The 27,825-nt window shown below is 38.3% G+C and overlaps 3 protein-coding genes across 3 annotated transcripts in view; 2 read left to right on the top strand and 1 right to left on the bottom strand.

Annotated features, from left to right (window-relative positions):
• Positions 1-9,085, bottom strand: part of LOC139735703 (bromodomain-containing protein 8-like) — a 39,290-nt gene extending 30,205 nt beyond the window's left edge. The window contains exon 1 of the mRNA XM_071646452.1: positions 9,063-9,085. The gene's annotated coding sequence lies outside the window, so the exon portion shown is untranslated. The remainder of the gene's footprint in view (positions 1-9,062) is intronic.
• On the top strand, positions 111-26,992 carry LOC139735707 (clarin-2-like). Its single transcript, XM_071646457.1, has 3 exons — positions 111-417; positions 23,852-24,031; positions 25,212-26,992. Exons 1-3 carry the CDS (start codon positions 165-167, stop codon positions 25,508-25,510), a joined length of 732 nt encoding a protein of 243 aa, XP_071502558.1. The 5' UTR covers positions 111-164; the 3' UTR covers positions 25,511-26,992.
• On the top strand, positions 9,405-13,818 carry LOC139735706 (clarin-2-like). Its single transcript, XM_071646455.1, has 3 exons — positions 9,405-10,215; positions 12,309-12,488; positions 13,014-13,818. The coding sequence occupies exons 1-3, from the start codon at positions 9,918-9,920 to the stop codon at positions 13,307-13,309; spliced, it is 774 nt and encodes a 257-aa protein (XP_071502556.1). The 5' UTR covers positions 9,405-9,917; the 3' UTR covers positions 13,310-13,818.
• Positions 26,993-27,825: the final 833 nt, after the last annotated feature.

The following is a 27,825-nucleotide window of genomic DNA, read 5'->3' on the forward strand; positions in this document are numbered from 1 at the left end:
CCCCCCCCCACATTCCCTTCTCTTAGAACTTGCTATAAATCTGCATCCCTCCCACAATAAGTCCTATCCCTGCTGCTGAAATCGGTAGCTCTGCCACGTAATCATTTGCTGCCACCAGCCCTGACCATCAATCGAGAGCTTGCATTCCTACCGAGTCTACCGAGATGAAGACCTCCGTTACGGTTCTGTACGGAGTGACATTAGGCTTCTCGATATGCATCAGCTGTATGCTGATCGCGTCCTTCTGCTCCCCAAACTGGATTGAGGCACAAGCTATCAGGAATGTCACAGGTGCACCCGACACCATCGCAGACCCGCCCAACGACAGATATTCTGGGTTGGTGACGTTCGGGATAATCTACGGCTACAAGCAGTTCAATTACGGATTCGGAGCAAGGGAAAGACTCACTTACATAGGTAAGAGAACTTTGTGAAACTGACTTCTCTAGCACTCATTGGACATTGATAGATGTACATGCCACCACTGCTTTGACTTAAATCTCTGTCAGTAGAATATACATACATCATGTATTTCAAGCTTCATGAATGTTACTCATGTGAATAAGACCAATTATTACCCATATCAGGCATCTAAGCTGTGGTTCTACGACATTGTATTCCCCTCGTATTATGCAACAGCAGGGAGAAGAGGGGTGAATTCTCATATTCCCCTCTTTGACAATTGCCTATGGGATATGCATGCTAAAAACGAAGGTAATTACATCCGGGCACTAGAGCTCCCGTGAAGAAAATTTGCTGTTGATGACAGTTTTCTCGCGGAGTGGTTTCGCAATGAAGGGCAAATTCCCATACGTTAACATGTAAAAATAGAGGATGATCTCTGCGCCTGTGTCAGTTGGCTGATATATTCAAGTAGGCCTTATATGTAAATCATGTCCTATATATTTTGGAGACAAATGATAGCTTGGTCACAATTATGGTTTGCATTATAGTGTTCTTTTTCTTTAATTTCTTAATCATATAGGCATACCCTGCTTCCCTTATTTGGTATCATTAAATCATCTGGTCTCAACTTCTATCCGTTCTCCGTTTCTCTTTCACAAACACTGATTATCCGGGGCTTACAGCCAAACAAGCTTGCTTTCATGTAGGTCCCATCATACTCCTCTTTGTACAATCCCACTTCGATTTCAACCAGTTATCATTATAATGACTGTGTTATTATCATGTATGTATATACTGTTGACAAGGTCAAAAAAGAAACTTGTGCTGTTATTTTTTTATGTATCATTGATATACGAGAAGTATGAAAATAAATTGAAATTGAAAAAAAATATGAGCGCTGTATAGGCCCTACCTAGGCTGTGCATAGGGATGTAGCGTGCAGTGTGGTGTAGAGCTCGAGCTGGCGCCGAGTGGAATACCACGAACTGGGAAGTTGTAAAAAGTTTACATCGTAATGATTCATATTAATGCTCAAGATGACAGAAATGGGTAATAATAATGATATGGACTGGCTACTTTCGGGGGATACAACATTAATTGCCCTCACTAGAATTGTATTGCCCTCGTCTTCAACTTGAGCAATACAATTCTAGTTCAGGCAATAAATGTTATATCCCCCTCAAGGCCATGGTTCATTCTCTTATGCCTTTTCTGGAAATCCCACAGCCTCATCCTTCCAAAGAGAGAGCCTTCTTCACTGATTGGCACAGATTTCTGTCAAACTAATCATCAATAAATTGAGATGATCTAATCCTCTTGATCCCAAATCAATAGTTACGTCCAGATGACAAGCCTTAACCTCGAGGTTAGAGCTTGTAGTTAGGGATCATGAAGACGCACTCGTAGTTAGCTAACCTCGAGGTTACCTCGATGTTAAGAGCCACATGAAATCTTATGGTTAGCGCTCTAACCACGAGCCGCAGGGGGGTCCCCACTCGTAGTTAAGCACCGTGTGGACACAAAAATCAATGCACTCAAAGGGGCAGGAATTTGACCTCGAGGTTTCGTAACCTCGAGGTTAAGATTCGTCGTGTGGACACACGTCGTAGTTAGGGGGCAAGAGCTTAATCTCGAGGTTAGGGTTTTGTCATCTGAACATAACTAATGTGTCACCATGATCTTCCAGTTGGACTAAGGCACATTGCTACACCTGAGTGGGCATGCCAAAATTGACAACTAGGTCAAGTTTTGGTGGATTACTGAATGTTGCTGAAAAAGCTTGACAAGTTTGACAATGCGTGAGCACATAAAGGATCAGTTAGCTTGGATTTGGCTACGTAACATGAATCCAAACTAAATAAAAATTCTCATGGTATCATATCAGTGTGTTATACACTGTGCCCTCCAAATTTGATGTCAAATGATTGGTAACATGTCCTACATGTGTATAAAAATAGCAGCTTACATCTACTTTCCATCTTAGTAAAAAAACAGAAACAACCCCCCCCCAAAAAAAAAAAAAAAAAAAAAAACTACTACATTTTGAACACAATATTGCCACTTTAATCAGTACTTGTTCAGCATTTGGCAAAGGTTTGATATGAAACACTGTGTGACAAAATTAAACACTTCAAGATGACGAATGCATACAACAGCCTGTTATTCCCACAGTCATTTAGGATCTTCAGTTGTAATTCACAGAAAGAAATCAAATTTGAGAAGGTTATTTTATGACATGTACATCAATCATGCCAAAAGTAGAGAGCATCATTCAACATAACCAATTTGAGGTCCCGCCAAGAACAAACACTGCACTTCTTTGATCAAACTGTGTTAAAATAATGTCCCAACGTAAAACTACAGAGCCTTTGTTTGAAGAATGAATTTCACGCAAATATATTAAAAAAATATTCTACCCAGCTCTGATCGCCTGCTTCACATCCACAACTTTGAGTGAAATAGAGCACTGGTTTTATGGCAAATATTGAGGTAGAAAATTAGTTTTGAGTACGGTACCATCTGAAAGTCGCCTTGCTTTAATAAAAACAAAAACAAAACCCCCATGAATAACAACCATAACAAAATATGTGACTTTACACAGAAACCACCATCAGCAACCATATCCATGTTTTAATTCCTTGTCTAAAATGTAGCTTTTATGTTGATTACCATGTAAAGGCTGTTGTAAAATTTACTATCCCTTTGGTTCTGCCATAAAACCACAATCTAATAATTTTATGATGATTTATCACGAACATTGGCATTTTGAATTCCAGTACATGCCAAAGCGTGCCTCCATCTTGAACTATCTAATGTTTGAAGAACCAAACCCATATTGAGAGCAGTAGAGTATCACTGTTTAAAGTCCAGGGTATATTCACGAAAAACCTAGAACTCGGGCTATCATTTCTTCTTCCAAAAACATTTCTACCAAAATTAGTTTTGAGTACGGTACCATCTGAAAGTCGCCTTGCTTTAATAAAAACAAAAACAAAACCCCCATGAATAACAACCATAACAAAATATGTGACTTTACACAGAAACCACCATCAGCAACCATATCCATGTTTTAATTCCTTGTCTAAAATGTAGCTTTTATGTTGATTACCATGTAAAGGCTGTTGTAAAATTTACTATCCCTTTGGTTCTGCCATAAAACCACAATCTAATAATTTTATGATGATTTATCACGAACATTGGCATTTTGAATTCCAGTACATGCCAAAGCGTGCCTCCATCTTGAACTATCTAATGTTTGAAGAACCAAACCCATATTGAGAGCAGTAGAGTATCACTGTTTAAAGTCCAGGGTATATTCACGAAAAACCTAGAACTCGGGCTATCATTTCTTCTTCCAAAAACATGTACACATGTTATCAAGGCGCACTCTGAGACATCATGGTGGTACGATAAATTGTGTCAACTACAATGTATTGTATAAGGCGTTTGGAACATTGTACTGTAAATACCTACTTAAACAAAGGGATGATATAGTTTTGGTTGAGATGGGGCTTCAAGTTTCCAACTTTTTTGTGATATAATGAGAAACCTTATAATGGGAAATGTGAAAGAGCATACAATTCTAAGAGGAATTCAATTGATGAAATTGATGAAATTTGGCTTTGAAATGGTTGAGATATCTAAAAGTAAAGAGGTCTTAATACTGTATTCTAAGCCAAATATTTTGAGAGGGCTTTTTTCTGTTAATTTTTGCAAATTTCCTAAGTCAGGTGCTATTCGCAAATTTAAAGACACACAGAAACATTAACTCTAATCCTGATATGAATGTGATATGCAAGTATACATTTCTGAGTTCAATAAATGCTCTATGATTGCGAATTTAACCACTCGATGTCATCGGGAAGTCCGGATTCCCAAAAATTTAGACTCACCAAATATATGGCGTATACAGTAAAAGAGGGACCCACCTTTTAGGAAGACTACTTTGTTTTGCTCATTTTTTTTTTTTTTTGATATTGCAGCCATTTCAAACCAATTTTCATCAAATAAACTTTGAATTCCTCACTGAAAGAAAAACCCCAACTGTGCCTTCAAGGTGACTTTGACGAAGAGTTCACTCTAAAACATAAATAGAGCAGTATAAACGTATGAATATTAAACCAACACTAGGAATGTTATGGAATTCTGAAGGTGCATTTGATTTAGCGATAAATCATAGAAGTAGGTTTGCAATCATACATGTATGGACAATTTTAAAGAGGACAATTTCATTGTCTGACATGTCCTCTACTGACTTTAATAGTACACACAAGTCTTCACTAAATATCCACTTCTAAAATGAATAACTCAAGTAATAAAATAATCAAAAACTTCATGTAGCAGCCATTCCAATATAGAGAGGGATTTTACTCAACCATACAAGTGCGTGAATAAGTATGCCTTCAAAAGTGTAATGTATATGCAGCACCAGAGTAGCACGCGTATTGTATCTGCACATTGTTTCTGACACAGTCATGATGGTATTCACACATTTAGTACATGACTGGATTTGACCTATTGCCTATGGGAGCCTGGTGCATCATGTGCACAGTATATAAAAGAGATCTATTTGAGATCATGGTTGGGCAAAAGTTAAATTCTTCACTGATTTTGATGCTGATACAGCTATTGGTCCATTCATTGAATCTTGCATAGCTATTTGATATGCCCCAACTGCTAAAGCCAAAACAAAGTTCTCATATGCCAGTAGAACTGTCGATTACTGCTCCAAAATGTACACATACACATAAAAAATGTGTCAAATAATGCTGTGATAATACAATTTCAGTTGGGTAATGACAAAATTGCTGAATATTAGCCAAAAAGTTTGTCGGAAGTCAAAATCTCAGAGCTTGCAAGATCCTGGTTGCTACATAATAATCTTCCAAGGTAGACCTTTTTGGTAAATTGCAAGCAATTTCCAAAATGGTGAAAGATGAATTTCCCGCCCTTCTGAGAACTACGTTTTGGCATTTAATACACTTTTTTGTAAACCTTAATTTGAAACACTCCTGCAGCAGTTATTGTCACAGTCTGCCCGCACATGCATAACTATTCAGTTTTATCCCATATGTAATTCTTTGGTATGATATCAACGAGTGAGGAAGACCTTCAGATCTAAAATGTGAATTTGCTTTGGGCAATCCCCTGACATCGGCTGTTGTTTTTGCTGAACCTTCAGAATGTACTGTGTACTTCTATGAATTTGTTATGATTGTCTGAAGTGACTTAAAATATGTATGTAGTCAACCTTGCCTTTAGATGCTGCAGCTACAGCAGTAAAGGACTCAGAGAAAATGAATTTCAACTTACACAAATGTAAACACTTTTTTATTCATCTGGGGTAAAATTTATAACCCACTCTGTAGCCCATGTTAATCAGACTTGTGCCAGGTCAACTTAGGAAAGGTTGACTATTGTAGGAACTTACTGCAATAAAGAAAATGTATTGTGATCCAAAGATTCAAACTATATGTGACCCGCTACAACAAAAGGATCTGAAAGTCGGGGGAGGTCGATTTTCCTAAAATGACATGACATTATTTGCTTCCTCTTACAGCTTGTACGCTGATATAAAACAATAACATGAATCATAACAGCACACGTAGCGGAGATATGACTGATTTTAAGAGAGCATGTCCAGTGGTCTATGAAATCGGCGTTTCGAGAAAACCCCCTTCAAAGCTTTCCTTCTGACGCAATCGTGCTCCAGGGGAGGTAACACAGTTTTCACATCTTGACAATGGAAGGTATGCTCTTAGCAACCTCCGCGATGTTCATTCAAGCTTAGCACCAGTGATCTACGCACGTCCAATCAATAACCAGGATGCCACGCACTGACCAATAAAATCACTCCCTCCTTGCTAGGGGCGGAGTCTATCTGCGGCGCTAAAACCAAATCTTTGGAAACGTTTCTGTTCTCTTTCAAGTCAGAAAATCATGGCCCAGAAAATACTTACTTCCTTACCTTGCCTTTAATCATTTCGCTTCGAATTTCTGCAGATATTTGAAATATTAGAATACAAAATTATGTTAAAAACAGAAATTTGATGGTTTTGTCTGATTTTGATGACCTGACTTCAAATTCGATTTTGATGACCTGACTTCAAACTCGATTTTCTCTGCTCAGCTGTCAGCGACTTTCGGATCCTTTTGTTATGGTCACATATGCACTCAGCAAAAAAAAAGAAAAAAAGTATACACTCTTACACCTTCCTAATTCTCACAGATTTTGATAACAATCAATGTATCATTATACCATATCAAAGGTAATTCAACTGGCTTTCATCCTGGTAAGGTAATACAAAGACAAATTTTACGCATGAGTGAACACATTCATTTTTGTCCTACAAGGCATGAAAGTAAAAATTGCAGAAATTGACATTTTTGTCATGCATTTACAGATACCCTTCAAGATAGCAATGATAACAAAAGACTAATAAGACACAACAAGAGACATGAATGAAATGGCAAAAATAAGTTTTTGCTCCCTTGCATTCTATTCATATATCAGGGATAACATTGAGGTTTGTTGACACAATCAGAAATCAAATTTTTCAGGTGATTTTGATGTATGGAAAAAGCAAAATGAGCATAGACTTGAGAAAAAAAATCTGAAATCAGATTTAAGTCTACAGAATATATCACACCTGATATATTCATACAAATACAGAGTGGGAAACTAAAGGCTGAAAAGAAGAATTTTTTGTCAATTCAAACTTCAAATGACATAAGGTGCAAGGCACAATGGTGATAAAATGGACAAAACTTCTCTATTTCATTTTTTCAATCTAAGGAATTTAAGAATTTATGGACAAGGACATGAACATAGGGCTATCAGTACAGTCAATTGTTACTGCATGCAGTGTATATGCAAAGCATGCCCGCTCCGCTGGCTGGCTGGTGATCACAATGCATGCGACTCATTCACAATGCCAACTGCACCGGTGCTTGCGATGTTGGGATTTACGGTGGTAGAGCGGGCACGTATGTACGTGCACAGCACACACAAATTATGATGATACGAGAGGGAGTGGCTTCTGTGCTGGTTATGCGTTTTAGCTAACCATGGTACATTTGCTGGAGATCAGCATGTGAAAGCAACTTTTCGGCATTGTTTGCAAACATGATGTGGACACCTTTATGGCGTGCTCATGAAAAGTGTAATATTGCCTTGATTCAAAAGCTAAATTTCTATCGATAGAATTATCATTTCATGCCATCCTTTAACACCATACCCAACGCTGCATAATGGCACTGGTCTAATGGTCCCTGACCAATAAAAAAATCACTGTCGAACCAGTAACTTTTTCAGGAATGGACCAGTAAAAAATGGAAAAATTAGGAACCTACTGGTCTGACAGACAGGTCGGACCAGTAGACAAAATGGGTTAGTGTGTAGCCCTGCCATACCTGAAAAAGTTGTAGAGTAACATACCCTGTTTGTGACCATTTAAGGGGTTTTCCACACTGTAAACAAATCTGGCAAAGTAGTTTCAACCATTTCATATAACATAGACAAGATTATTCATACTCACTATTGTATTGTGCCTATCACAAAAAATTTGACCAATAATAGGCAATGACCAATGCAGTGGTCCAGATTGAGCAGGACTAAAACCTGCACCACGTTCGCTGATTTACGGCAGCAGTAAGTCGACTTACAGCATGATGTACAATTCCTATGCAATATGCGCGTGCTCTGCATTCTGATTATGCTGAACGCCCTCACATGGCATGGCTCTTGAACGTTGCATGAACACCAAGTCCCATTACGAAAGCACATTAAAATAGCTGCCGCACATGCAACAACAGCATGCAAACAGGGATCGGAATTCTGGTGGTGTTGTTGGTTCACATTTTTTTTCTTTAATGGTAACATCCACTTCCATAAAAAAAAATTTAAAAAAATGGTGCTTTGTGGCCCACACCGGCTCATGAGAGTTCCATTTTTAACGTTACATGATCCTGAGGACGTTTTTAAATTTCAAAATCCACGAACATCGGGGAAAAAAAATCCAGTTTATTAGATCCTTTATTCCTTGTTCGTTAGCTGTGATGTTAAGCATGTTAAGAAAGGAGAGTCTACAGAAAATAAACTTTTGGATGCGAGATGTTGTCATTAACTTCAATAGGCCCGAGGTGACAAAATTTCACTTTTGAGATTTAATGCCCACTTCTACTTCTTCTATGGTGCTTCTCATCAAAGCCTGTTCAGCAACTGTTCAGCACTTTGCCTTTTGGGCCACACTATCGCCCAACGCCCACGATTGATTTTTGTAGATCGGTAGTGTGATAGTAAATATGTGGAAAGCATCTATAGAGTGCGTCACTGTATTTAGCAGTATATTACCGAGCATGTTGTTTCTGCCGTTAACGGATGCACGGCCGCAAACAGCAACAATTCTACTCTAGGTAGGGTCATACTTCCACGCTTCAAATTACAGTACGGACAGTACACAAATCGGAATATATGGGACTACGTTAGAAGCAAGTTCTGAAATTGCATTTTTAATGTGTGTAAAAGATCATCTTCCTTACAGATACATAGCACAGCCTCGCAGACATTTCTAGTACTGTAAGTATGTAGATATCATTAGCCACGAAAATGCGCAGTTCATTCTATAAAACCAAGAGAATGTCAAAAGGGATTTTACCTGCATGTACGCCGCCATTTTCTTCGTCACATAGGATTCTGTGGAATCTTCGACAGGTCGTCGATCTCATTACTGGTGGTATAAAAAAAAAATCTAGACCATGTATGCGTTTTGACAGACATTTATACTTTATTCAATTACTCATTAAGACATTTTGAGCTTTTCATATAATTGATCGTGATTATTTGATAGCCATTACGTTTGAAAAGACAACAAAACAAAACAAGTTATTTTCTAATTTACCACTGCGTCACTTTACTATGACATGACCACCCCCATTAGTATATGGAATATTCTTTTAAAGTGTGGCTCGGCGATGGCGCACAACCTTGCAACTCGAGAAAATAACTTACAAAAGCTACTGTCCCGGTTCCCACGCCTTCGGGTTCGACAACTTCAGCTGGATGATAAAACTTACGGTTATCTCCGTGTTGTTGGGCAGAAATTCGGCAGAGCTTCGGCAATACTAAGTATAATATTCGGAATCAGGGCAAGACAAGAAACGGATAAGCATTTATGATGTGTCTTGGCGCCCCATCAGGCTGAGAAACAGAAGAAAAGGAAACGGGGCGAGATTTTGTTGGACTATGCAAGACAAAAGTTAGAGTATAAGCAGGTAATATATATCTCAGTATGAGTCATGGGTACGAATTGGAATACATATTCTTGGAGTCCACGAATTCACTTGTGAGGTGCGGTATTCTCCCAATGACCAGGAATTAGTATTCAGCGATAAAAGTTTGGAGTGTTAGAGGAAACAACGGAGAAACAACTGGACAGCGCAGAGAACTTGTATCATTAACATTATTATTGTAAATATTTCGTACCAGAATCCGTGTCGATACAATTTAAACCATGTGTGAAGGCGTGATTAAGCGACGGACGACGCTCTACTTTATGGTCACTCTGGGCAGCTTTGCCTGTTTGATCCTCCTCGGCATTGCACTCGGCACGACCAGCTGGGTCCGGGCCGACTTAAGGCGGGACATCACGGTGTTCAACACCTCGCAACCACTCACAGGGTTTCTGGGTTCGAATCCCATCGACAACAGGGATCCTGGTGCCTTCATGGGAGTATCGTTCTTTGGACTCTTCTACGGATGCAAGCGGTTCAACTACGGGCTAGGGGGACGGAATTATGAGTGCTACTCAGGTAAGACAATAACTATGTAGGCTCTAATGTAGTATTGAGGAATTATCTAATAACCATTACAGAGTAAATCGAAAAACTTAGGTCCTATGAACACTCAAAAACAGTTTATGATCGACGTCGGAACATACGTGCATTTTGTTTTTATTTATTTGGATGACACTATTATTTTGTACAATCCAGCAGGATTAGAACAAACTGCATGGACAAACCTATAATGAATGATATACTAAGTAAGCTATACCTAATTATGCCTCTAGGATTGTTTGTTTTTTATAAAGACATTGCATACTATATATATATATATATATATATATATATATATATATCTTACATATAATACTTTAATCAGAACTATGACTAAATATGGATTCTTACCACCTGTAGTGTAAGGGAATAACACCATATTGCAAAAAACCCAAACAAACACACAAACACACACACACACACTATCTATCCAATCTCGGCTATCTAGATAAAACGTTCTCATAAACGTCTATACTTTGAAGTGTTGATTTGACAACTAATGAATAGCGCTTGCCTACTTTAAACAAACCTGACTAAACTTATCCCAATTTAAGTTATTTTCATATCTTGTGTTTATTTGAATCACCATCTGCAAAGTACATTTATGAGGGCGTTGCGCAGTTTTGAACACAAGATGTTACGATTATTTTAACTAACAAGGAAGTTTCGTCGCTGTCCAAAATGAAAATCCAAAGTGTTACTTCAAGAAGGATAATTTATTGATTTCAAAACTAATAGAACGTATGATGTTTGTAGGAAAGGTGTGAAATAACAAAGGCGTGCCCCCTTTTTAATGGAGGTCCAAAGCCCTTCGGTGCTATGAGAGTGCCCTAACAATGTAAGGGTTGCACACATCAAAGTATATCGCACAGTGGTATTATATAAATATTGTGTGGGTGCATGCGTCACTTCAAAATGCCTTCTGCGTGGATTTTGGCAGAGCATGACGTTTCGCCTATTGTCCCCACTGGAACGTTAGTACAAATGGGAACGGCTGGCGCACAAAGGAGTCTACAATATGTCAATAGAGACTCGTAACGACCTCCAAATAAGAATGCCCCCAAATATTTCACAAAAGACTCCAAACTCTGTTGTATGCATGGTTGACTTGAGCTTTGCTGTGCATGGCGAGGAATATAGCAGTGTGTAGACTGTGTCTCAAAATCTAATATCGCGTCGTGTGGTTTCTTAGAAAAAAAAAACTCTGTCACGTGGAGACATTAATTAAGATTGGAATAAACTGAATGAAGGTGAATAAACTATATGTCATCATGCAGGATGAAGTATTAATTTTGGCGCGAGATATATGATTCCGTACAAAACGATTAACCTAAAGTAAGGTATCAGTATCGATTTGAGATACGAACAAATCTGGACTCTTGTTGATCCCCTCAGTCACTTTGAGGATATAAGTATACTATACTTTGAATCGTTATGCAATTATAGAAAACGGCGACTTTGATATAGTTTTAGTGAGATGAGATAATACAGATAACAAACGATGACCTGTACTGCATAACGTTTTAAAACCTGAGATATAGTTCTACAAAAATGATGTAAATGTTATCCTTACCCAAAAGCTGCCTTTAGATGGCTCTTCATGTCAAAAAGAACACATTTATGCATATTTTCTTTTTTTTTTCTAAGTAGTAGTCTGTCATTGGGCTGATCTCGAAATCAATCTTTTTCTAAGGTATCAGAATTTTGTAATATCGTCACGTGGATATGCATACTTTCGTACATTTAACATGAATTGTTTTCGTTTAACAGAAGCTGATGTTCTTTTCGAAAAAATGAAATAAAGCATGAATTGAATTGAATTGAATTGAATTGATGTAAATGAAAGTTAATGCAAATTGTCTACGCCTCATATAATAATATTTATATAGCCACATCAATTTCAATCAAAATGCTTCTACGTTTGTTTGTTTTTATTCACCATTGAAAATTCCTTTGTACATTCGTTTTGTCCATTCCACAGCTCCGAAATACAAGAACAAACAGTTAAAATTGTCAAACGAGAAGAATATTGTTTTTGAAAGTTATCTTCTGCCTTCTTCCTGCAACAGTGCTCAGCGAACACGCCGAAGTCTATAACACCGGGATCGTCATCACCGTCATCGTCTTCCTCATTCCCGCGGCGATTTTCGCCCTCGTCTCCACCATCTTCGGACTCGTCAACATGCTGACGATTCCCATCGAGACGATTCACGGCCCGGTCGGACTCTACATTTGGAACATCATCGGAGGTAAAGAAAGAGAGCGATCCTCCCGAGCCTCGCCCAATTAAGGCTCACCCGAGTGACATATCCCAGAAATTAATGTATTGCTTCCTTGTGGCCTTTTGGCTCTGTATCGGTCGTTGGTCGTCGAAATGTTTGTCTACCAGAATAACATCTTCCCACGTTTAAGATAGTTTAAAAAAAAATGCTCCTATATAAAGTGATTCCAGGTGGGATTATCAGTCATGTGAGTGATTTTGTGTGCTTGTGATAATGTTATCTATTAGCATTGTCTGGGGTTTCTAGACGAGGGAGAGCATAATGTATATTTCTATTATGTTTCATAAAGCGTTATGGAATGACTTTTCCAAATAACGTGATTGAATGTGCACGTGTTGTGTTTATTGTAATAAAGAGTGTAGCTGTTTTATAAGTTGTATCGGGACAAGAATGTGTTGTTTTTGTTTTTTCCTTTCTTGCGGCATTGATTGAAAAATTTTTTTTTTTCAATCATATGATAACTTTCTCTCATTCTGTTCACCCCTCCTGTAGTGCTATGCAGCGCTGTGGCCCTGACACTCTACCTAGTCGTCTACTTCACCCAAATCCAGTTCGAGGTCCTCAACCCGTCCGACCGCGGGCCTCCTTTTAACTTCAGCACCTCCGAGGCCCACTTCGGCTTCTCCTTCCTGCTCGTGGTCGTTACCTTCCTCATCTTCTGCTCCAACATCGTCATCGTCCTGCTGGCGCAACTCGTCGAGAACCCTCGCATATTCAGTCGCAAGAAGCGATCGGTGAACGTCAACGGGAAAGTCGGAAACGACATCGGGTCCGGCATTATGTATTGACAGAATTATCTCTTGACGATTCGCATTGCCGGTTTCAATCTTTAACCCTTTCTTTGCCGAGGATTCAAATGTACACAAATGTCACACAAATATCTATGTCCATGGAAATTAATGTGGCACGCAAAGGGTTAAATGAACTCCACGCCATGTCAATACGAGACCTCTCATTAGTGAGTCAGTTTTTGAGATAGGAAATCAGCATCAAAAGTTTGACCACTTGCCGAAAAGCCGTGGCGATACACCAACAGGTTCCTCATTGTCAAGTTTCTAAATCAACGCTTATAGATGTTAATAATATAATACAATGTTGTCTGTCGTTTGTTTTGCGGTTGTAGGGTTAACAACGTGGGAATGTTAGTGGGCTGATGGGGGTAGGAGACGATCACGCATCTCTGTATGCAGACCAGCTTTATCTGGGACTTGAAGGCGTGTTGCTATAAGGTCTGCAGAAGATGTAGACTTACCACTTTCGTGTTGGCGGGAAAATGAGATGGTATTTGTAATACTCACACACAAACACACACACACATACAATATTGCATTAAGGGGATCTGATGACATTTTCGTACTAGTAATATTCAACTTTCAACTTTCACTTTCATAAGTTGAAAGTTGAATACTACTAGTGCGAAAATGTCATCGGATCCCCTTAATGCAATATTGTGTGTGTGTGTGTGTGTGTGTGTGTGTGTGTGTGTGTGTGTGTGTGTATTCAGAGAACTGGAAACGGGGATATTTTCTGCATTGCCTTGGAAAGTTGACAATCCCGGTAAATTGTCCTTTTTGTGTATAAAGTATTAAGTGGACTTTGTGTTATCCACACTTAGCAATGATTAGTTTGTTATCGTTTAGGAAGTATTATTTATTTGTGTTTTAGTAATTTTATACGTATTCAGTTTATGACGGAAAAGGAAAAAAACAAATTCTGCTCGTGCGCGGTATCATTATGTAGAACATGAATTATACACAGCTTCTTCAGTACTACAAACTGCAATGTAAATATGATAAATTATTATTCATCATAAGCAACGACTTAGCCAAACACGTAGTGAAATGTATGTCTCGCCCGTATCTTGTCTATATATAAGATTAAACCCTGCGTTGCATGGGTATAGAATTAAAGCCTATTAAAAATCGTATAGTTTGGTCTTTGCTTGGAAGGAGTAACAATATTCATAACTTAAGCTGTCTATATAGATTAACTTATCATTTTGGTGCACTAGGATTGTGACATGACCGACAAATAAAACAAAGACCCAAACAAACAAACAAACAAACAAACAAACAAAAAACAGGTTGTCTCCCTCATGTTAAACTCTATGTATCTACATTGCATCAGCTCTTAACCGGACCTTGATTGTGTCCAGATTACTCACATTAAGCTTGCCCAAGATTTCTTCATCACAGATTAAGCGAAGAGCAGTGAAGTGGCAAGATGTAATAACATTTGATTTTATTATGAAACGACATGCTTGATAAATTACAGCTATCAATAACAAGTTGGTCACATCCGATCATTAACCATTTCTTTTTATTTTCGTTTTTTCTCTGAGCGAGAGATTAATCTTGCCCTAACGAAGTCTTTGCATTACATCATGACACATTTTGTCGGTTCGGTGTTCATAACATATAATGCTCAATTACAATCTTTTGTAAATCTTTTTTCCTTTCCTTTTTTCTGTCCAATCTTTCTCTTCTGTCCAATCTTTTTCTCCTGTCGTGGTTGTCGCAACTATTTTCAACACTTTTGGGCTCTTTATGGCCTCTGTGTGACCCGTCTCGATAATAATCTATGTGAACATTGTACACCAGAACGAGAAAACCAACAACTAATCAATATCCGACGTAATAAACCATTTCATTCAGGTGATTTGTCGTGATATTATCTCCATTAACACAAGAGCGAAACTCGGGCTATACTGCGCATTAATGTTTTGTCCCTCTTTTTCTTTAAACGATGGATTGATGCCGTTGTTGAAATTAAAACGACTAGGGAAAACATTTTTGTGAGATGAGGTAATATTTTAGTTAGTATGTGATATAATCGCAACTCTCAGAATGATGCGGATATTGTTATCTGATGTGGTTTCCCTTACGCCTGAACTATACAGGGTCTTCTTGTACCTCTAATAATTATCATTCATCTTTGTTCTTCATACAGTGTTATATTCCCGGGGTTATGATTCAGTTTATATTTCGGAGAGGTTGGTATAGACAGAGTTTGTTAGGAAACTTTCAATTGATACTAGAAAATCGTATATGGCTTTGAAGAATTGTATTTCATTAATAACTAATACCTTGTTTGTGTACATGTATATTACGTTATGTATTGCGATATTGCATGTATAGATAATTCAATGTGTACTATACATTGAGGATTCACTCATGAACAATTTGATATCAGCTTGTTACTATATGATATTGGCAGTACTACTATAAAAAACTTTAATAGTGAATAAATGCGATGCACAACATGTTATCATGCAAGTTGTTCAGTGTGTTTCATGTTCGTGGTGTATTTTTTTCACAGCATGGTGTATTTGATTCACAGCATAGATTCATGTGGTTCAATGCAGCGTTCTATCTTTTTATTTTTACCATTCATTACTGCTGTTTAGTACAGTATAAAAACAACAACAACAATCTCTTCAAATTGATGATTCCTGCGTCGAGTTGTGTTTGTTGCAACTGACTGACGTCCAGGTAACCATCACTGGCTATCGGGCCAAAGCTCGGTAGTCTAGTGGATAGGACGATCTCTCTGTAGCATTCATGATGTCGTAAGTTCGATTCCCACCGGATTATGTATGCTCATGATTTTAATCATGACGATTACTAAAAACCAACGAACCAACCAACAAACAAACAAACAAACATACAAACAAAAACAAAAACAAAAAACCAGGCAAACAAACAAACTGACTAATAGGTGTGTATTAAATTGCGTGAATGAAGGACAATATTTGTCAATCAGTTGCTCTAGCAATAATCGACTTTTTTTCAGTGGAACTCTATTTTGGTCGTATACCATCGTTTCTATTGGTTGCAGAGTCGTCAAAATGTGAAGTACAACACAATATTTGTTGATGAAAGTGAGTCGTAAAACTTCCTGATTTTGTGCAGCTTTGTTCGATGTATTTAATTCCGTATAATCTCTCTCTCTCTCTCTCTAGTATATGCAGTAAGATTCAGAGGTGCCAATATGATGCCTATATGATATGAACTTTTCTGAAGAGAGAACATATGGAGAAAGAAAAACACGATCCCCGAGATTTAACAGGTTGATTTGGTGTTGATTCGATAGGAATGAGATGAGACTGAAGTGTATACTAGTACACTTCAATGTAGACGGTATACCTTACTATACATCGCCATCGTCTGGAACTCAACATTGCCACAGTTGGCATGTTATTATGCTTTCTGGCATAATTTTAGACGTTTCAGCATCTATCCAGCATTATGCTATCAGGCATAATTTGGCTGTTTTTAGCATAGTTCTGGCATAATTTCTACAGAAAAGAAATCTCTAGGCGGTTTTTGTACTGTGGTACTGCTTTTTGGTTGGTTTGTTAGTTGGACTTTTTTTTTTGCTTGTCAGCTTATCAGGCACCACAAAATATGGGAGGACAATTGGGCAACACAATTCGAATGGGCGCCACAATGCGATTGGGAACCATAATGCAATTGGACACCACAATTCAATTTTATTTTTATTTGTGTTTTGCTTGTTAGCCGATCGGGCACCATAATTTGTAGCAAAAAGAAATGTGAGGACCTTCTTGTTCTTTTTTTTTCCTTGTCAGTTGATGAGGCACCACAATTGGTTGACTTGATGTGACGTAATTTCATGGCAATTTAGCATGATTTTGGGCCGCTTCAAGCATAAACCCGTGTTCTTCGCTGGTCACACTGAGTGGAACTGCGCCCGTTGTTCTTCGGCTGTTAACGCTCGAGTTGGCCAGCAACATTGCGGATACAACGTAATGCGATTCTTTTTTTTTCTTTTCCAAAGACTAATCATATATATCGATGTCAACAATCTACTTGTATCTATAGTAATTGTTATCGTGCACTGACGCTACTTATTGAGTTATATGGCTTCTTTGAATGTCTTTAAATATCTGTCTGGATCAAAGACTATGGCATAATGTCAACGCCAACGCCTACGGACATTGTTTACTTTATTTAGTTGGTTTGTGTATTATATGCGCATAATTGAAATATATCATTATTTTGTCCGTAATAATCTGTTAATTCCTACTTAATGCATATCAATATACCTGCTTGAATCAATGCACATTCACTCTCTATTTGAAGTCAATCAATCAAAATATGGGCAAGCTCATATAGGCCTACAGTTTTATTCCGGTCTAAACCAATGGAATAAACAGCCTAAAAACCGCAGAACACTTCCCAATTTAGGTGTGTGTGTGTGTGTTTTTCTGAGTAGGTTTATAGAGAACGTCTGTAGACGAATTATCACACTCATTAATCTTCTTGTCAACCTCTTGTTCAATCACTGTATTATTGATGCTGGTTATCTCACATCTAAGTACCAAAAAAAAAACAACAACTGCACTTTGTTTGATGAGATATTTTGTCCTGTTGAGGCATGTTTCAATACAAGTTGCGCATGTACGTGTTATTTCACGCCATATACCATGCCATGCACGCCTCCTTCAATGCACCTGCTATTTGCCGAAGTCAGTGTTGACCAAACACTACAGGAAAGGAATGTTATTTGAACCTTGAACTTAAATTGTTATGTTGGACCAGCCTCGTACAAGCTCTCTTGTTGATATGGAGTTAAAGGAAACAGGCCCTGCGCGGAGCTTTGCTTCAACGTAGAGAGGAATTGGTAATGGTAGAAGGATTCACTGAAAAACAAGTTTTAAGAAGCTGGGGACTGCGGATTGATGAACCGCTATAACGTCGGCCTCATGCCAAAAGGGCCTTAACACTATAGACTTTGTACACTATTATTGCCCTTTTGGCATGAGGCCGACGAATATAGGGTTTTCTTGTTGGATCAGCGATTAGTGCAAGAAGATACTTTGATGACAAACGACATCAGAGAAGCCAGTTACAAATGACTTTATTCCCCTCCCACGCCCGACATTTCCTTTCAGAAATCTTCGCTCGTTGCTCTTTTATTTCTTTGGCTTTAAAGTTACTGCACTGTTCATTCATTTTTACTTAGTCGAAACGTACGTCTCCAGTCTGCACTGGCCAAGCGTGTCTGTAATAACCCGCCCAATCACAATAGTAAAGAATAACACAGTGTAATCGGTTTAGAAAGCGAACAATGGCCATCATCGCTTCGAGGAAGTTGAAGTCAGATTAGGGCACCACAAGGGTACGGAACACAAAGAAACTGAAGCCAAGTGTATCAACAAAGTCATTAAATCAAGCCCTTTTCCTAACAACGATTCCAGTTGAAAGACCAGTATACGTAGTTTGCTTTCTCTCTGGCGGTCGCTGCAGTGACATCGAATGAAAATAACACCACCACCACCAACAACAACACAATTTACCATAGCGAGCCTTAGATTTGCGACGCGAACGATATCACGCCGCAGTCTAGCTGTTTGGACAATAGAAACAGCTGCCTCGCGCATGTGCGGAGCACCATTCTTTCCCAATTAGCGTCATCTATGCGTTCGAGTCGTTCGACATCTTGGCGTCGTCTTTGCGTTCGATCTAAAACTCGCTTTATACAAAGAGACGACACTTCTTGAAGTTATCATATCACAGGGCATTAGATTAGAACCCCTCCAATCACCTCCTCCGATCCTTTGTTGGAACTGATGGAGGAAATAATGTCAATAGACTGTGAGCTGCGCCCTCCCTCGTTGACCCAGCTCTCGAGGTCACTCCATATTCAAGTTTGGTTCGATAACATAGAGTACACAGACAAGTGAATATCATCAAAATCGAAACAAATGAGAAAGTTGTGGAATTTTAAAATTATATATACTTACGTGTTAAGGCAAAAAAAGTTGATATAGCCAATGAATGAAGTAGTCATATATATATTTTTTTATCTGCAATTTCCAAAAATATGTGCCATATAAAACCTCGAATTGTTACTAGGCCTGTTTAATGTCTTGCTATTTATTTGGCATTCTAAATAATTGTCATTAAGATAATTTCTAATATGATGGAGATGCTTCCCCGGACTCTAGGAGCAGTTAGATGGGCATCTGGACCTCTCCTCTTTTTACCGTTATCACCCTTCAACAGTAACACAAAATGTTAATGATGCCCCTGATTTTGATAAGTTTATCGTGATTTATCACTGATTTATCAATATTGTATTCATCCAATGAGCTATGCTAAAATTCTGTTCATATCTTGTTGTCAACTGCGCAAATGCCACGATTACGACGTATATTTTCAAGCTCAAATCATAATGATAAACAACAAGACTTCTTCGTGCTGAGGACCCCTATCTGATTTTCACATGCCATTGGGATTGTTTGCAAACAGGTCGCCTGGTGTTACATCGTCTGTCACACACAATTCTTGCTTCTTCTAGAATCATTTTGTGCACTGACGTAAAGTGATAATTGTGTTTGTCAGTCTGGAACTGCGCAAAGTCATCAATGTCACCATGTTACACTTTCTATTTAGAAAAACAAACAAACTACAGAATGATGAATAATGAGCTTTAGCGAGACAACAGCTACTCTGTTCAGGGAGGTATCACCTCCCTGCTCTGCTACAGCTACACTGTTCCGATGTATACTGTTTGACCCCGATCTAATGCAAAGCGTCACTCATTAAAATGATTAACATAGATGAGGGACGGGTATTTGCATCTTTGTCTCCATTAAGTACTGTAGAGCGCAGAATTTATTAAAGGGCAATATGATAAGCCGTTGTTGCACTATCCGCTCAAGTACATTCCGCGTTAATGACATTTTGAGACTGCACGGGAATCGGAGAGACTGATCTATTCATTCAAGTTCAAGTTCAAGTTGATTTATTTCACTTCCAACATACAAATAATAAGAAATACAAAGAAACGCTCATATACACAGACGTCATGAAATCAGTACCACAATGCGATGAACAGAATAATATTGTAAAAGAGATACAGGTAAATTATCAACAGAGATACAAATAACTGTTACGTCACTGTGGTAAATGCATAAACAATATTGCTGGAAATGGAGGAGACTGCTAAAAAGCAGAGCTTGTAGAATGCAGTCCCCTCATAGAGAAAACATGTCATATATTCATGTCTGGGTCCTGTCTGATTTCAAACACCAGCAGCAGCAACAACAACAACAACAACAGCAGCAACAAAAACAGCAGCAGCAGCAACAACAACAACAACAACAGCATCAATAGTAGCAGACATAACCTTTGTTGTTTCACTCAAGCTACAAAACACTCGTGACGACGTGTCTATTTAGCGAGTAACTGAATTGGATGTTACAATATGCTATCTTCTAAACGTGACCAGACATTCAATCGACACCATCCTATGTACAATGTAATTTGTCTTGTAATCACCTCAGCTGTTTCAATCCCTTCAAGACGCCACTCGGTGTATAAGTGCATTGTACTCTAAATTTTGACTTTATATTATCATGCTTTTATACATGAGCATCTGCTCTAATCTAGTACGATTTCAGTTGTTCCATGTATTTATCAGAAAAATACTTGCTCGTACATGCAACTTGACGGTAAAGCTTGCTTTTATGATATTTTTAAAGTCATAAATGAGGATATGGATTTACAATATTTACAATATATTACCTAAGGGTTAATCATGAATTTTGAGTGAAAATGTTCATTTTCACTCATTTTGGAGTGACCTCAGGGATCACTCGAAGATTTTGGAGTGATCCCTGAGGTCACTCTAAAACGAGTGAAGAAGAACATTTTCACTCAAAATTCACTCCAATTTCACTCTAAATTCACTCTTTTTTGAATTCACTCCTTTAAGAGTGAATATTTTCACTCGATTTTTTTAGAGAGTAGTCTTTAGTGTAATCTGTACACCGGTAATCTGCAGATCCAGTGAATGAAGCAGTTAATGTATTTTGTCGAGCACATCAGTGAAGTTGGAGAAAAACATGTGTCGTCAACGCTGGATGAGAAGACCACAACAATTTGTAATTTCACAATGGGCCAACGATGATTGAGAAGCTTATTGAGAGAAATCAACATTCTTTCATATTTACAGCACAATTAAAAAAAAAACTATGCGTCGGAAAACCGGGGAATCACATGAACTTTAACCGTATGGCAGTACACATTCGTTCATGAGTGAATGTGCACTATTCATGAAACAAAATGAGGAAGTACTCAAAAAAGCAATGACTGGGCCGTAACTTGAAGATAGAACCAGCTCGTATCCTTGTGAGAGGCTTTCTGTTGACGTGTTACGAAGTTAAAGGGCTAGTATAGTTTTGGTTGAGACCTAATTTCAGGTTTCTAACATTTTGTGTGTGTGTGTGTGTGTGTCTGTGTATGAGATAATGAGAAACCTCTTGTTATATATGAAAGAGCATGTAATTACATGAGGAATTCAATGATTATTTGACGAAAATTGGTTTTGAATTGGCTGAGATAACCAAAACAGAGCGATTCTAAAGTGTGGGACCCACATTTTATTACGATCGCTTTATTTTACTTTGTTTTTGGATGTTTCAGTCATTCCAAACCCGATTTTCATCAAATAAACTCTGAATTCCTCTTAAAATGGAATGCTCTGTACTATATCAATAGGGGTGGGAGAGAGGGGGAGAAGGAGAGAGGGAGATCAGGGGGAGGGCTTGCAAGCACAAACCCTTGTCGGTCGTAAAGAGGAGCCAGAGCCAAAGTATCCCTTTCAGGATTTTTCCATGTACCATGGACTTAGGTCCATCAAGGAGGTACTAGGCGAGCTCGCCTAGTACCTCCCTGGGTCCATGCATAAACCATGTACATGGTAGTTCTACATTGGTGCTGTTCGTTATTCTGAAGATTCGTTAATCCGAAACACACACCTTCCCTATACCTATAGAGGTTCGTTAATCCGAAAATGAAAAAGGGTTCGTTAATCCGAACATTAAATATTTTGTGGCGTTATTCCGATGGTTCGTTATTCCGGAGGTTCGTTAATCCGAAAATAAAATAGGTTTCGCTATTCCGAAGGCTCGTTTATCCGAAAATGAAATAGGGTTCGTTATTCCGAAGGTTCGTTAATCCGAAAATGAAATAGGGTTCGTTATTCCGAAAGTTCGTTAATCCGACAATGAAAGAGGGTCCGCAAAGAACCTTCGGAATAACGAGCTTTGTTTCATTTTCGGATTAACGAACCTTCGGAATACAGTAAACCTCGCATGAGTCGAAGCTCTCGGGACTGACAAAAATGCGTCGACTTAAGTGAACTTCGACTCTCGCGAGAGTCGATTTTTTTCGACTCACAGTTATGTACATGTATTATAGTACATTTGCATGCATGTGTGTGTGTGTGTGTGTGCGTGCCCGTGTGTGTTTGTATTCAAATTTGTCTGTTCTTGAAGATAATGTTCTTATTTTGTTCTAAATTGAACATGGAATTTGCATCAATACTAGTGTAGTTAAACGTAGTTCTAAGAATGTCTGCGCTAATGTGGCAATGTGCATGTGCTTTGTCTATGGTGCAACATAGGTAAGCCATCTCTGTCAACCTACCATGAGACAAACACTCTCCCAGGCCCATCCCACCTCCATTGAACAAAACTATACAGCCAGCCGGGCACACACAAACAAGCTCCGCCCACTTGGCCTGTCACTAAAATATTAAAGCAGCAATTGGTTGACCAAGGAGTTCTGGCTTGACATGGATAAAGTATGGATGTGAAGTGTGTATGGATAAAGTATGGATCGATGTGCTGTGTATATACATGTATACATGTGTATGTATTTGACATGCGTGCGGAGCGGTAGGGTGAGTGTGCATGCTTACCTGCAGCAGGTCAGGGATGGGGTTCTGCGACTGCCGATTTTTTATTCTCCTCTAAATGTAATGAGAATGCCAGAGAAATCTTCTTCGGCTCAAGTGATGTAAACTACGTGTATTTTGTACAAAAGGGACTGAATGTTTTACTTCGACACAGCCGAAATTCGACTCTCGTACTTCGGCTTATCCAAATATTTCTTAGAGAAAATACATAGGGAAAAATCGGGACTTTTTATTTTGCTTCGAGTTAAGTGATTTTCGACTCGCTCGACGTCGACTTATCCGAGGTTTACTGTATATAACAAACCTTATTTCATTTTCGGATTCATGAACCTTCGGAATAACAAACCTTATCATATTTTCGGATTAACGAACCTCCGGAATAACAAACCTTCGGAATAACGAACCTTCGGAATAACGAACTGTAACCGTTCTATATAGGTGCTCCCGACAAGGTTGGGTTGATGTAGACCTCCTGACCACGACTGCAATCACGGTTTACGCATGGTGATACACGTGTTCTACAATAGAATCGATGTTAATCAAATGTGGTGGAATTATATTCGTTCTAGTCAATGTCTTTTTCGTCTCTATTCCTTCAGTGTTCGTCGAGTACGAGGACGTGTATAACACAGACCTGGTCGTCGTCACGCTCGTGTTCATGATCCCCGCCGTCGTTTTTGCCGTGGTCGCCACTTTCTTCAGCTATCTGAATACCACACGTGTGCCGACAGAAACGTTGCACGGGAGACCAGGACTGTATCTATGGAACGGCATTGGACGTAAGAATGTTTGTTTGTTTGTTTGTTTGTCTGTCTGTCTGTCTGTCTGTCTGTTTTCTCTCTCTCCGTTCCTTCACATTTCAGTGTAGGGCCTATACTGTGTATATCTTATAGGCAATAAGTCGGAGTCTGGCGAGGTACAATGTGTATGACAGAGTTTGAACAAGGTTGGTGTAGCTCGCCAACCATTGCTTTAGATAGATTAGGCATATACAATTATGATCATACTGTCGTAGATATACAGTCTTTCCTGTTTTGTAGTTTAAACAATTACTGTTTCACAAGGTTGTTCCTACATCATTTCCTTTTTCTGTGACTTTATACTTTAATATAAGTTCAACAAAATTGTTACTGGAGTTAAATGTATGATAGGAGTCATTTTTTTCTAATTCAATATTTATTAGTAAAAATTAAACGGCATTTACAGCAAAGAATAAAAAAAAATCAGGTGAATTACAGAATCACACAATAAAGAAAAAAATGCAGCATAACAAATTAGATGCATAAAACACTACTTTTCAAATTTGACAAGAATGCCTTGTACGAAAACTACACAGTTTCAAATTAAATGTCAAATCTCCATTTTTGAAAATGAATCAAGTTGTAACTTTCTCTTCAACCCTATTCCCACTCTCCCTTTCCCTCCCCCTTTCCGTCTTTTACTCACTCTCTTGGATCATCTCTGAGATCCATCTTTGACTCATTGTTTGCCTCCGGCAAATTTTCCAACTTCACTTCTATGTCAGTAAACATGAAACATAATAATGGCATTAACAGCTGTATTTCATACATATCATCTCATGTGGTGATTATATAGTTATCATGAATAATTATGATGATGATTACAATAATAACAACATCATTGTCAATATCGGTCATAATTTGACATCCTCGACATCTGTATATCCCATTAAGTTTGATAAGTATGTTTGTTGTAGCATGGTGTCTGTATTGATGTTATACTTTCCTCTCCTTTTGTTCCCCAATTCTAGTACATGTAGCTCGTGACAGGTAAAGATCTCTATCAGTCTACAAAACTCAATTTCTTAACTCTCGTTCACAGCCATTTTCCGATGTCTATTTCCACCTTGAGATGACCTTGTACCAGTCCCTGTCTAGTCTACTATTGTCATTCATATTCTAACAAAATAATGATGTTGGTATTTATTTCCCTCTTTAGTTCTGGCCTGCGTATTGTCGTTGAGTGTCTACGCGGCGCTGTACCTGACCGAAATCCAGTACGAGGCGCTCAGCGTGGAAGACCGCCAGTCCACGGGAGGGTTCTATACCGACCGCTCGTTGCTAGGTTACTCGTACTGGCTGGTGGTGGCCAGTGCCGTGCTGTATGTCTTCAATCTCATCTTGATCCTCATGACGCAGTTGGTCCAGGATCCCCCGGAGTGGCTGCAGAGACGATATCGCACGGCCGACTTGGAGCAGCCTCCAGCAACCGAGCTAAAACTGGGAATCATATACTAGCCAGAAACCTTGTAGAAAGAAAGAAATATTTTTAACCGTCAAAAACAAAACAAAACAAAAAGATTAATGGCTTATTGTTTGGGTAGAAAGCGGTGATCGAGACGAAACCATGCAATCACTGGAAGCAAGAATGACCAAAACCAAAGCATCTTATATGATGCTTACCATGCACGACTATAAGCAACACATTACATATGGCCACCAACTCAATATAGACGTGACCACGAGGTGTCCTCCACAAAACTCCCTATTTACTTCCACCACATGCAAATGCATACACATTAAGGAAACTGTATGATTTCTTTACCTTTTTCTTGACAAACATATTCACTTCCTCTGCGTAATACTGCGTGATACATTAACAAAAACAAGACGAGAACCATGAAAAATAAGAGACGTTTCTTTCTGCGAAAATGCCCTGTGAGTTTACTCAGTTGTGGAGTAGAAAACGAAAGAATTCTTTCATAAATCAAGTCAAAGTCTCACTTAATCTTCTGTTTTGCATTCTCAATTCAGCACAGGATGCTAAGTTTCATTTGACTCGCGCACACACTGAAATGGTCATATCTATGTACCATTTTGTCTAAATTCTATTAGATTTTATTAACCCGGTTCTTTTTCTGGGCTAATTTTAAATCATTTCCCGTTAAGAAAAGGAGCTCACTTATACAGACATTCAACTGACAATGACATTCGTGTCATATTCTAAGTTTTGGCTAAGACTATCGGCACGACTTACAGACATGCATGTAGTTAATATGATGTGGTAACACTGTATAGGAACAAAAAAAAAGAGAGAAACAACTCATTTTTTCTTTGTAATTCAGCATCTTTGTCGCTTGCGAACATAGTAAAAATTCAATTTTTGCTTCAAGGAAGAGAGCTGATGCAGTTACAAATCAAATGTACAATGTGATTAGACTTGTGCACATCTTAATCGAGAAGAAAATACTCGAGGAAAGATGAAGGAAGCACAGTAGCAATCCCGGTAATCTATTATATCTGTCGGGTTTCTATCTTAATAAAATAAAGCAGGTATGAGCAGCAGCTTTCCATGCCTCCTGTATAAGACTTAAAGCATGCATCACTGTTTTTGATTCGCCAAAACACAGCCATCTCGATATCAAACTGTCATCAAGATTTTAAAATGGCATGGTGCTCGCAATAGCTGCATTTATACGCAAAATAAGAAAATCATCCCTTAGCTCTACTTTAAAATGCAGTGGTCGCTCAAGTCGTGTTATGTTCTCCCTTATTAAATATGACTGATGAAAGTGCAACCTTCAGCACTTGATATCAAACAACATGTATATATCAATGACAAGCGTTTGTTTAGATGGAACTACAGTATTATGCTTTGATGTTACTTTATATGATATGTTATGATATGAAATGTTACTTTATTCTTAGCCATGTTACGATATTAGGTCCTGAGATCTTAGCGTGTGTCATCGCTTGCTATTCGGCTTTTTGTCCTTGCATGCGATTCATCAGCCTATGGAAAAAAAAAATCTGCATTCAGCTTATACCAGCGCTACAGGAACTACAATTTTGAGTAATGCCCGAGAATTTTAAGGTAATAGTTGTTCAATTGTGTTCACCAGTGAATTGATCTTGACCAATAGATTTTGATAGGTAGCAGAAATTGTAAACACATACATGCATCATCGCGAGCCGACGTGCTATTCTATGTACTACTCAGATACATCGTGAGGTGTTCTTATTCTTTACAAATATCATTCAACTACATTGCTATCATGTACAAAGTTATGTAAATTGCTTGCAGACACCTACGTATTAGATCATTTGATGGTCTTTGTGCATATAATGTTTTGCAAGAATCACTCGCCTATACATTGACAAAAGGTATATTGATACAAAGCTGTTGTAGTTAAAGTCACTTGTAACCGAGATAAAATGAGTATTATAGCATTCGTTTGTTTGTACAAATATTTCAATTTATGTCATTATCATTATTATTATCGTTGTTATTATTTCGTTTTATTTATACAGGGTGGCCCCATCAGTAATCAAGTACTGTTTTGCAGGGGGCCCTGTAAACACATACATGCAACAATGTAACAATCACAATAAATGACACTTATACATAACTCAGTAGGTACTACATGAAAAAGAAAAAAATAAAATAAAATAAAATAAAATAAAAATAAAAACAAAACCTGTCACCACGACAACTTACTCATACCATTCTACAACTACAAAAAGTGGGTCTGCACTCCCACATACCATAGTAATCACATGTGTGTACACTTCAGGTCAAACGCTCAAAAAATAAGGGAGCTCGGGATAAAAAA

Source organism: Diadema antillarum, unplaced genomic scaffold, assembly GCF_040938485.1.
Source record: "Diadema antillarum isolate AM-2024a unplaced genomic scaffold, OU_Dant_1.0 seq00000593_RagTag, whole genome shotgun sequence".
Taxonomy (NCBI): Eukaryota; Metazoa; Echinodermata; class Echinoidea; order Diadematoida; family Diadematidae; genus Diadema; species Diadema antillarum.